Raw genomic sequence first — 12175 nt, 5'->3', positions numbered from 1 at the left:
CTGGACCCGATATACAAACCACTGAAAGACATAACCAGAACCATCCCAGCAAACCGAGGAATATAAATAGGAAGCGGGACAGAAAACCGATGCCTTACCGGAGGCGCACTGACGATGTTACCTAGCAGGATGATGAAATGTTTGCAACCAAACCCACCGACTCGGCAAGCAAGTCTGCAACGTCATCCACAACCCGAGCCACAAATCTTCTCAAAAACTTTAAGTTGATAATGTATAACAGGAAAAGAAATCTAAACTCTGGAAATAAATATGATATTCATTACTGACTCTTAGACAACTTGTAGCAAGGGGCTGTGGGTGGGACCAAAGAAACCCTTAAATAATTGGTGCTGTATATTAGAGCATATTTGGTTAAAAAAAAATATAACTTGTATCTGGTACAGTAAATCATTGTGCACCAGTCTAATTAAAAATGTGACGTTACCCTGGTGCATGCATTATCTCTCCAATGTGCTCCAAAATAGTTGGAAAGCAGAGCATCACAATGGCATTCACGAAAATGACACAGGCATCTATCTAATGAGATACTGAGTGCACCAATAATGTGAATACACATTGTCAAGGGCATTAGAAACTTATAGTTTCATTTTGTTAATTGACTATGTCTTTTTAGTGGTTGAAGTTTAACAAAGAGTTGGGACTCAGCCCTTCTAGTACTAATTAAGTTTACTGCAACTGCACCATCTGTAGAAAATGTTCTGACATTCACCCAAATACTCTGCTTTGTAACAGCCTTGAGAGATTTTGATGTGAGAGTGGGTTTTCATGCTAATTGTAGTGACCACAAAGATGAACAACTATTCATGGCTGGAATCAATGGGAACTGTTGAGTTGAGGGTTTTGTTTTTGATTTTTCTCAAATTCCAAGCTCTCTTTTGTGTTGACAACACTTCATTGTGAGTGTGAAATTTCCATCAGATTGCATTTAAATAAGACAAGGAAGAACAAGCGCTGCTGAACAATAGGTAAATCTGAAGAGTCGTGTGTTGCATTATGCCTATTCATTCTTTTGAAAATGCTCTGGCTGTAGACAAAAAGGTTCAGTTTGTAGGATCCATGAAGGACTGGGGGCATACCTAACTCAGTACAACCAGAACCTGAAAATCACCAGCAGATCTGAAAGACTGCTTTGGAGAGGCAGTACTGAAGTGCACAGGTGCGAAGGAAAAGATCTAGAAGTAGTTCACCTCAAAACAAGGCTCCTCAGAACAAATTCTTACTCAGTCACAATTTGTTTGAGTACAGGGCAATCCAGCCGAGTTAAATAGTTCAATCGTTACCTCAACTGCTATTATCTGCAGTGTTTCGATGAATCTCTGGCCAACTCCGTTGGAACCATGCAGTGGGGATTTAGATTTCGATTTAGGTTTTATTGTCAATGTGTACTCAAGTATGGGGTACAAGATTACAGTGAAAAGTGTATAATGAAGCCGCATTTTTCACCAGTATTCTCAGCATTGGTAAACTGCCTCCCTCTGTGTGATAGTCAAGCCAAAATTTCAGTATGAAATATCCGTCGCACTAATTTACTCAATAAAGCAAACCTTTCAGCAGCATGTATCTCTGCTCTGCAGTTACTTACAAATATGTGGATTGGGCCTCCTCTCTGTTGATGGACTCAGGTTTTCAGTGGTGGCTATTGAAATTCATCTGCTATCTCTCTACAATACTTATTCCTCAAGAAGATAAACTACCAGCGCAGCATGAATTTAAAGCAAAAATACCTCATCAGTAGTTAACGATCGAAACAATTCTGCTTTGTGTTAAAGTCTGTCTTGGTAATAGAGTCATCAGAACAGATGGAGGTGATTCAGCCCATCAAACTTTTACTGGTTCTGTGGAAAGCTCTCCAGAAAGCTCTCCAATTCCTCCCATTGCTGTCCCCCCACTACTGCTGTCTCTCCAAGTCCTGACAAATTCTCCTTTTTCCCCAAAGAGTCAATTCCATTCTGAGAGTGACTGTACAATCTGTTTCTATCATCTTTTCAGGTGCTGCAATAACAAATCACTGCGATTAAAAAAAAACTATTTTCCTGCTGTTACAGAAATAGTAGGAACTGCCGATGCTGGAGAATCTGAGATAACCCAAAACGTCAGCTTTCCTGACCTCTGATGCTGCTTGGCCTGCTGTGTTCATCCAGCTCTACATGTTATCTCATATTTTCCTGCTGATTTCGTTTTGTGAAATGGCGACCATATAACCCTTGTTAATTGTTGTAAAAGCCCATTTGATTCGCTAATGTCCTTTCGGGAAGGAAGTCTGTTATCCTTACCCGGCCTGGCCTACATCTGTATTCACACCCACAGAAATGTGATTTGTCTCTGCTCTGCTCTGAAATGGCTCAACAAGCAACTCTTGTTCAAAGGCAATGAGGGATGCCTAGCAAATGCTGGCTTTGCCAGTCAGACCCACATCCCATGCAAGGATCAAATAAATTATCTTGAATTTATGACCACAGGTCACTGACCCAATGCTGGTGGAAACAGTTTCTCCTTATCTATTCTATCACAAACCCTCGCAATATGCTGTCATACATCACTTATATAAAATCATACTGTAACTCCTGAATAAAGAACACGAGGGCTGGTGTCTTTAAAACGCTACATAAAACACAAGATTCAGAAAGGGAGAGCTCTGCGGTGGTCTAAATGTTGGCTCCTGTGTGTTCTGGTGGCACATTGTGTCTCCATTTCTGTTGCCCATGGCAGCCAGCCAGTCAACGCAATGCTCACCATTCTCACAGGGAATCCAGGACATGGAGTGATAGAAAGTTAGAAGGGGGTTAGACAGGCACCGTGAGTGTCATTCTCTCATGCATGCGCTCCAGAATGCGATGGATGCTTGCAAAGCTCGGCCTGTCGGATGGCATGTTACTCCAGCAGAGACGCATCAAATTGTACAGCTCTGGCGGGCAGTTCTCAGGGCACGACAGGATGTTCCCATCTCGGACGTAGTAAATCACCTCCTCGTGGGCCATGCCGTAGTAGGGTTGCATGCCAGAAGAGAAGATTTCCCAAAGGACCACGCCATAAGCCCAGACATCAGATTCGGTCGTGTAACGATTGAAGAAAATAGATTCAGGTGGCATCCACCTGATGGGGATGGCATCATTCTCATTAGCTTTGTAATAGTCCGCAGAGTAGATATTCCTAGAGAGTCCGAAGTCTGCTATCTTCACCACCAGGTTCTCTCCCACCAAACAGTTGCGCGTGGCCAGGTCCCGGTGGACGAACTTGCGCTCGGACAAGTAAGTCATGCCAGCTGAGATCTGCTTGGCAATGTTGAGCTGGTCTGCGCAGCTGAGGGGGATCAGATCCATGCCCGAGCCAATACTCCGCTGCGAGAAACTGGCCTGACTTAAGGTGCGGATGTTGATGGCTGACCTCGTGCGTAGGAACTCGTTCAGGTCTCCGTAAGCCATGTACTCAAAGAGCAGACACATTGGCTTTCCAACAGCACACACTCCTGTCGAGAGAGATCAGAAAACGCCTCTCAGTTATCATGAAGGCACCCACTGTGTAAACTCTGCTGCCCCTCTCCTAACCTCTATCAAGTCTCACTCACACATCACCCTTTGTGCTCACTGATCTGCATTGGTCTACGTTTGGCAATGTTTTGATTTCAAAATTATCATCAATTTTTCTAAAACAGTCCATGTTCTTTACGCTCTTCCAATTCTAATCTTGTACCTTTTTGATTTTTAATCACTCGCCATTGGCAGACTATGCTTTCGACTGCCTAAGATTTGGAAATCCCACTCTAAATCTTTGTACCTCATTAGCTCCTTCAAAATACCCTTTAAAACATATCTCTTTAACTGAGTTTTTGTGCATCTGTCTCCTCATGTGGCTCAATGTTTAATTTTGTTTCATGTTGCTGTTGTGGAGCACATTGGATTATTTCTACATGTCCCTAATTATTCCAATATTTGATGAGTCACCATTCTAAACTTTAATTCAGTTCTAAGAAACAAAAAAGACCACCATTCAAGACAGAAGGTTTCTGAAAACAAACTTTTGCATTGATGTTTATTTTTGCAAGCAGTGTTCCTAATAGCTTCAGCAAAATGATGGATTAATATAAAAATAATATTATTGTTTGGCTATTCTTATTGTTGGCCAAATTGAGCAGCCATTAATTAATTTTAATGGGAGGTTGGAGGGGGAAGACATTTAGTCCTGAGCGCCTACCTTTCCCACTCCTGCTCGCTGGGTGTTAAGAGGGTTTCAGATTGGTAAGTATGTGAAATTTGACCCCATTTTGTAAGGCTATGGTGTGGAGGTTCTGAAAAACCTAGTCTGGGATTGCATGAACTTTCCTTTTTGAATTGAAACCTGAAGATTGACCAGTTTTAAAAGATATCTGAATACATTGACAGAATCCAATTGGATCTGGCCTGAGTCTTCTGCTGTTTGTCCTAATCCTGTCTCTTCTGTTTGTCATTTATATGATCCATTTTATGATGAAAAACACTTGTGCAACACAGGCTATAAATAGAAATGCTTACAGGAATTGAGTACATCCCATTTGTTGTTGAGCACATGCATTTGAACTTGGTATCATAAGTTAATTTTTCAGATGGTTCACATTAATGCACCCCACTGTATTCCAATTATTTTGTCCTTAATGCTTTTTCATGTTGAATGAAAATGCTTTGGAAAGGGCTACATTAGGCATTAATGGAAAGGGCTGTTAAACCTGAAAAACAATGTTTTGTAAAACATAGTTGATTACATTTGTGGGAGAGTCAAAAACAAGAGCAATGTGATTAAGACAGTTACTAATAAACCCATTAAGGAAGTCAGGGAAACCTCCTTATGCATTGAGTGCTGAAGACTGTCAGGAGTTTAGTTCAAATTGTAAAACTCTTCCCCAAGGTAAAAAAAATGGGTTCAAGTTAGCCTTCAGTGAGTTCCACACAAAATCCAGGTTGACACCTCACTGCAGTACTGAGGGAGTGCTGCACTTTCCAAGTTTCTGTCTTTCCGCTGAGATATTACATTGAGGCCCTCTCTGTCCTCTCAGGGGGTATGTAATATATCCCATGACACTTGAGCAAAACAGCTCTCCCCAACATCCTGGGCCAATATTTATTCCTCAGTCCCTGGATGGGGAAGTGCTGACATCATGGTAATGTCACTAACTTGTAATCCAGACCATCAGATTGATGTTCTGGGGTTAGAGATTGAACACCTCAATGGGCAGATGGTGAAATTTGAATCCAATATAAATCTAGAATACAAAGCTAACCTAATGGCCACCTTGTTACCACTACTGATTGTCATAAAAACCTATCTACTTCACTTATGTCCTTTTGGGTAACAAAATCTGCATCCTCACCTGGTCTGGCCTACATGTGACTCCAGATCCACAGCAATGCAGCTGACTCTTAACTACCCTTTGGGCAACTAGTGATGGGCAATAAAGCAAGTGACACCCACATCCCATGAGCAAATAGGGTCAACATCACTAAAGTATATATTCAGGTTATAATAAGCCAGGGCCATATTTTAGAATTGTTAGAATTGGGAATACAACAAGACTGTCAGAAAACTGGAAGACATGGAACTTTTGACTGAGGGATGGATATTGACTCACAACATCAGGGACCACTTCACTGCTCTTGGGATCTTTTGGAAGCATCCAAGAGAGCAAACTGGGTATAGGTATTGCATCTCATTTGAACGGTGGCATTTCCACCTTTGGTGGCTATACCTTCAGCTGCCAAGGCCCAAGGTCTGGAATTCCCTCCTGAAACTCTCTGTTTCTCTGTTTCCTTTAAAACTATTTGAAATGGACTTTGACCAAGCTTTTTTGAACACTTGTGCTGATATCTCCTTTTGAGTCTCGATGTCAAATTTTATTCGGTCTTGCTCTCGTAAAAGGCCTTAGGACATTCTACTGCATTCAGTAGGTTATATGAAAACAAATTTCTCTTCTTTGTTTTTGTAATGTGGGCATGGAAAGGACATTCCCCGAACTTCTTGGCTGAGTGAGGAGTTGGCAGGAGGTGAACAAGAAGTAAATATGGGAATGGAAACGCTGAGGGAGATTTTAAGAGCTAACGTCACTGTGCACTGCACTACCATCCAACCTAATCTGGGGTGGGATTGTGGAGGAAAACTCAGGCCAGTGGGCCATGCACAAAAGGGTAATACGCAAAGCAAGATCACATAGGGTTAGAGGTAATTTATTAGCTTGCATAGAGGATTGGCTAATTAACAATGCAGAGAGTAGGCATAAATGGGTCTTTTTTCTGGCTGGCATGATGTCAAGTCACTATAGTCTTATTAGGCCACAGGGCTGCACTCTCATTGCAGAGAGACAACTGGTGGTGATTTAACCTGAGGGCCACCATACCTCAGATGAGGGGAGAGTTCAAGAAGCACAGCCCTTCATGGTAACCTCAGCTAGTGAGAAAACTGAACCCACACTGACAGCATCACACTGCTTCGCAAACCTTTGTCTTGCCGACTGAACTAAGCCGACCCCATTTCATGATGTAACTAGTGGGGTGTCACAGTGTTCAGTCCTTGGTCTCCATTATTTATAATCACTTGGACGCAGGGACAGAAAGGACCATAGACAAATTTGCAGATGACACTGAAATAGGTGAGATAGTAAGTTGCAATTAAGAAACTTACCAGTGGATGTAGATAGGTTAGGTGAATGTGCCAAAATCTGGCAGATGGAGATTAACAAGGATAAGTGTGAGGTAATCCATTCTAGTGGTGAGAATAGAAAGGCAACTTATCTAAACGGAAAAAAAAACTTCAGAGTGCTTCAGTGCAGAGGGATCTAGGTGTTCTTGTGCATGAATCACTGAAAACTAGTATGTAGGTAGAGCAGGTAAAAAGGAAGACAAATGGAATTCTGGCATTTATTGCAAAAGAAATAGAGTACAAAATTAGGGAAGTGTTGCTGCAACTGTATATCGCACCTGAAGTATTACATACTGATTTGGTCCTCTTCTTTGAGAAGGGATATAGTTACATTGGAGACAGTTCAGAGAAGGTTCACTAGATTGATTCCAGATATGAGGGGTTTGAAGTATGAAGAGAGATTAAGCAATTAAGACGTATACTCTCTACAGCTTAGAAGAATGAGAGGAAATATAATTAAAGTATATAAGATGCAAAAAGTGATTGACAAAGTAGACACAGAAAAGATGTTTCCTCTTATTGGGCAATCTAGAACGAGAGGTCGTTGTTTGAGGCTAAGCGGTAGCAGATATAAAACAGATGAGAAGAAATTACTTCTCTCAAAGGGTCGTGAATGTGTGGAATTCACTGCCACAGGTTGTAGTGGATTCTGGGACATTGAGTAAGGAGGAGATAGACAGATTTTTAATTAGTAATGGGTTGAAGGGTTATTGGGAGTGGACAGGAAAGAGTTGAGACTGAGATGAGATCAGCCAGGATCGTATTAAATGGCAGAGCTGGCCTGAAAGGCTGAATTGTCTACATCTGCTCCTAGTCCTTATGTTCAGTGAACAGGTTTTGCAGAGTAAGTTTTCGGAATGCAGATGGTCCCCATGGGGGCATTGAAACAGCTGGAAAGTACATTTGCTGCATTGGGTTTATACAAAAGGAAAAGTGGAACTTGTGTTCATTCAGTGGAGATAGTGATAATGTCTCAAACTGGTAATCCAGAAGCCCAGGCTAATGCTCTGGGGATTTGGGATCAAATGTCATCACAGCAATTGATGGCATTTTAATCCAATTAACAAATCTGGAATATACCCATTGCGGGCTGTGGAGGGGGTCATCTCTGCCGACTCTTTGCCCTCTGCTGTGGATACATTGATGTCTGGGTGGCTTCAAAGTGGGTGCACCAATCCTCTCTATGCCTTTAGAGAGAGATGGGCACTGCTGTGGGTACAGTGCTTTATCTCCCCCTCCAATTCCATTTTGATTTGGCTATTTCTCACTGTCCCTACCTTTCCCTCACCTTTTGATGGTTTGTGTTGCCTGTATCCGCTTTGCATGTAAATATTCAATTGGCTGCATGGGTGGTTAAGATCACAGAATCCCTGCAGTCCAGACAAAGGCTATCCAGCCCACTGAATCTGCACTGACCTTCCAAAGATCATCCCCCCGCCCCGATCTGACCCTATCCCATAACCCTGCATTTACCATGGCTAACCCACCTAACCTGCACATCCCTGAACACCACGGGTAATTTAGTATGACCAATCCACCTAGCCTGCACATCTTTGGACTGTGGGAGGAAACCGCAGCACCCGGAGGAAACCCACACAGACATGGGGAGAATGTGCAAACTCCACACAGACAGTCGCCCGAGGATGGAATTGAACCCAATTGACTGGTACTGCGAGACAACAGTGCTGACCACTAATGGTGGTGGTTTGCAGTTAAAAACAAAAACAAAAAATGTCACGGTCATTTGATGGTGGAAAAACCGTTCCGTTGTATGTGATAGCACTTCTGGATTTATAACAAAAAAAGCAAATGAAAGAAAAGAAAAAAAAAATTAAGCTAGTCTCAGTAAAGGTGACCATGACAACCACCATTGTTGTAAAACCCCTTTTGGTTCACCGATGACCATTCAGAAAGGAAACCTGCTATCCTTATGTGGAGTGCATGTGGCTCCAAATCATCAACAATGTATCTGACACTTAACTGCTCTTTGAATGGGCTAGCTGGCCACTCAGTTCAAGGGCAATTAGGGATGAACAATGAATGCTGGTCTTGCCAGCAACACCCTCGGCCCACGTGAAAGAGTCTTTCACAACCACGGGACATCGCAAAGCACTTTCCAGCCCATGGACTTCAGGAGCCACTCTGGCTATATAAGAAACACAGAAGCCAATTTCCATGCAGCAAGGTCTTCCAAAACAACAATGAAATAAACGATCAGATTGTCTGTGGTAGGTTGTTATACAAGGAAATCCATATTGGGCCACCAAGCACTCCCCTGCATTGCTTCAAAACTAATGCCACAGGATATTTTATATCCACCTGAGGGGGCAGCCAGTGCGTCAGTTTAGAGTCTAATCTTGAAACCCACACCCTCAATAGTGCAGCACTCCCTCAATTATTACAAGAAGCAATCATCTAGGTCAGGGGCTCATGTCTCCAGACTGGGATCTGAACACACGTTTTTATGACTTAGGCATGCAAGTATACCCACTGGATCACAACAACACCATGTAATGAATCAGATTTCATAGCTAACTCACATCTCAGTAAACGATTCAATAACTGTCAACTCATAAACTGGAGGGAGGCAACTCTCAATGTAACCCTGGAGGAAATGATCTTTGTTGGGCTGTAAATGAGACCTTGGAGTCTGGGTCCAGTGTGAGCTAATGGAAAAATAAAGGCAAAACAGCTTGGCATTGCTGGCATTCACTACAGTTATTTTTAGCTTGTTGATAAGACACGTAATCAATCATTTTAAAAAAATGGAAGATACTATTCTTTTTAAAGGCCTCCCTTGGTTTGCTGGATGTATTGTAATGTGATTGTATTTAGATGCATGTGTAGCTAAGGGATTATCTACCCTTATTGCCAGATAAATCACCATGTGTTGTTTCAATGTTGCTTGGCAGCACATCATTGTCACCAGTAGAACAAATAGTCTATATTCAGGTTATGGCTAATATGCAGCTCCAATCTCCTCAAATGGTAGAAACTAAACCATTTAAACCTATTTGGGGCCTGCTTTCTTTTGTCCAATGACCTCCCTGTCTCTCTCAAAAACGTTACCCAACTGTCCAGATTTGTCGTGAGATCTCTAGGAAGTGAAGGATTGATATCTGTGAGAAATCCCTGGAAAAGCAATTATAGCTGTGGCATCAAACAATTTAAGGTTAATTTTTGTCACAGTTTTTAAACACCTGGTTATTAGTTACAAAAATATTGGGGTTGTGGAGGCAAGGTGTTTTACTGACAATCAAGATGCATCTAATCTATTGGTGAGGAGGATTTAGCGTGCTTTCTAGTTGTCGTAGGAAGTGGAGGCATCCTAAAGGCAACTACTGATGGGAGTCTGGGAATGTCCAGTTGGAAGTGACAAGCCAGATGATGAAATGTTCAGGAATACATTTGACCCTAGAGGCAACCCTCAGCTGACACAGGTTACGGCCCCAGTCATACTAACCTCAAGTGGTCATTTTCTCATTAGGTGAGTTCGCCAATGGATTATCTAGTTTGAAGTCCCAATTGATTAAGAAAAGTTCTTTGGAAAGAGGGAGGCACTCTGCCTTTCACTTGTGGTTTGAGAACATATGAGCCTGGGAGCAACTGGTGCCCTGGAGTGGGACATTGGCAAAATATTCCTGTAGTTCACCATTTCACACGGCAACTGCTCCCTAAGTGTCTTGTCTTGTTTATCTCATGAAATGTCATGGCTACTGCAACTTGAATATATTCATCTTCCAGTTGACAAGTTCTATTTGGGGCTGTTTAAAGGAATTAAATTTCCACCATGTGAAGATCTATGTTCATTGAACAAAGTGCAAGATCAAAATCAAACTGTGGAACCGATTTCAAGCTGAACTTCTTACAGTCAACCCTCACATTAACATCAGTTTGTTGTAGGTTTCTGGGACAAACACAATTGACAAAATGAACCAAAGAGAATATAAGAATTTGTTAAAAAATGTTAAATTGGGATCCGGGGTATGTACTGTGACAGGATGGTGGAAGCAGAATCAATGGTAATTTTCAGGAGAGAAAATCAGATAGGGGAGTAAAAAATGCAGAGCTATGGCAAAAGGGCAAGAGGACATGGGAGTAATTGGATTATTGTACAAAGAGCCGGGACAAGCACAATAACAGAATGGCCTACTTCTGTATTACTCTATTATAATCTAGCCCAGGCTAGTGAGAGTGACTAAGAATGTCCAGGATTGGAATATTTCCAAGCCAAGTATTTTCTGTCCTTTGTAATGAATGACCTATTATAGTCCTTAGGAAAACCATCATTGCCTGCTCCTCTTGTCTGTAGGAGCTACAAGGTGCATCAGTAGACATATCCCCATAGTGTGCCAATGTAACATTCAGATGAGGTTAGCTCCCAGTTTGCCTGCTCCAATGTAAGAGAAACAAAAAAAATAGATTTCTGTTGCTAAGAATAAAGATCATATAAGGGCAGGTTTAGACTCCACTAGTTTGGCTTTACTGTCCCTCAATATTGATACTGAAAAACTGAGCTCAGAAGTAATGTGGCAGGCCATCAGAGATTGCTTCTAGTTTACTAATACTAATTCCTAATGCTTCACACAATTGCATATCCATAATGTAACTCTGAGCGAGGCATACCTCAGTATTTTTTCCCATCTATTTTTCGGATTCTTTATCATTTTTAATCGTCTTTCCAACCCTAAGGGAAGTTTCCTTTGTATACTCTTCAGCTTATTGTTTTAGGCTGTTTTTCTCCTTCTGTTAGACTTATCACCAAAGCCCTTCCCAGATCTTGTCTCTTCCTCCTCCCCCGCTGCTCTGAATTCTCCTCTCCTGCTCCAGTTCGCAACGCGAATATTGGCAGATTCTCAAATGCCCTTTCCAAGACTTCAATCCTGACCTTCCCAATGTCATTGGCCCTTACCCAAAGTGAACATTCTAAGCCCGTTAATTCTGTTCTTCTCTCCACAGGTGCTGACTTAGCTGTAGAGTAGTTGCAAACTTTTCTGCCATTTACTCGAACCGCTCACCAGCTTCAAAGTGCACTTTGTACCAATTTCAAAGTTCATGTCAACCACCTCTTCTGGCTTCACACCAAAACCTTTCGAGGTGATACTTATTTGCTAGGCCACCTCAATGCTTGAGAAAGCTGAGGAGTAGAACAGGCCCAACAACTCTTCTAGGCAATCTAACTACCTTTTCCTTAAACAGACTCATTAATGTATGAAAGTGGCTGAACAGCTGTTTAAGGAGCAGAAGATTATCTCAGGTAGTTAGGTCCAATTTCTTTTGGTATTCTTGCAGCATAAGTTGGTGGTCCCTGAAAGTGGCCTACCTTTTACTACTTTTCATTCAATTCCAGTTCAAGCCAGGCATCCTCTTTCATGCTCTGCTTTGCCATTGCTTCAGGATTCCTCAGGAGAGGAAAGGAAGGAATAAACTACGTTAGGTCTTGGATAAAGCTTAAGGAAAACTGGAATGGGAAGGGCTGCAATTTGATTGA

General features: G+C 41.9%; 1 protein-coding gene across 1 annotated transcript in view; it reads right to left on the bottom strand.

Moving 5' to 3' along the window:
* Positions 1–2804: 2804 nt before the first annotated feature.
* Positions 2805–12175, bottom strand: part of LOC109929478 (muscle, skeletal receptor tyrosine protein kinase-like) — a 183801-nt gene continuing 174430 nt past the window's right edge. Inside the window, exon 18 of the mRNA XM_048620155.1 lies at positions 2805–3487. Within this exon, the coding sequence (XP_048476112.1) occupies positions 2805–3487 (683 nt within the window). The remainder of the gene's footprint in view (positions 3488–12175) is intronic.

This window comes from Rhincodon typus, chromosome 3 (genome assembly GCF_021869965.1).
Source record: "Rhincodon typus isolate 14 chromosome 3, sRhiTyp1.1, whole genome shotgun sequence".
In the NCBI taxonomy this organism is placed as follows: Eukaryota; Metazoa; Chordata; class Chondrichthyes; order Orectolobiformes; family Rhincodontidae; genus Rhincodon; species Rhincodon typus.
Note: the sequence above shows the minus strand (reverse complement) of the source record. Positions and strands in the feature narration are given on the sequence as shown.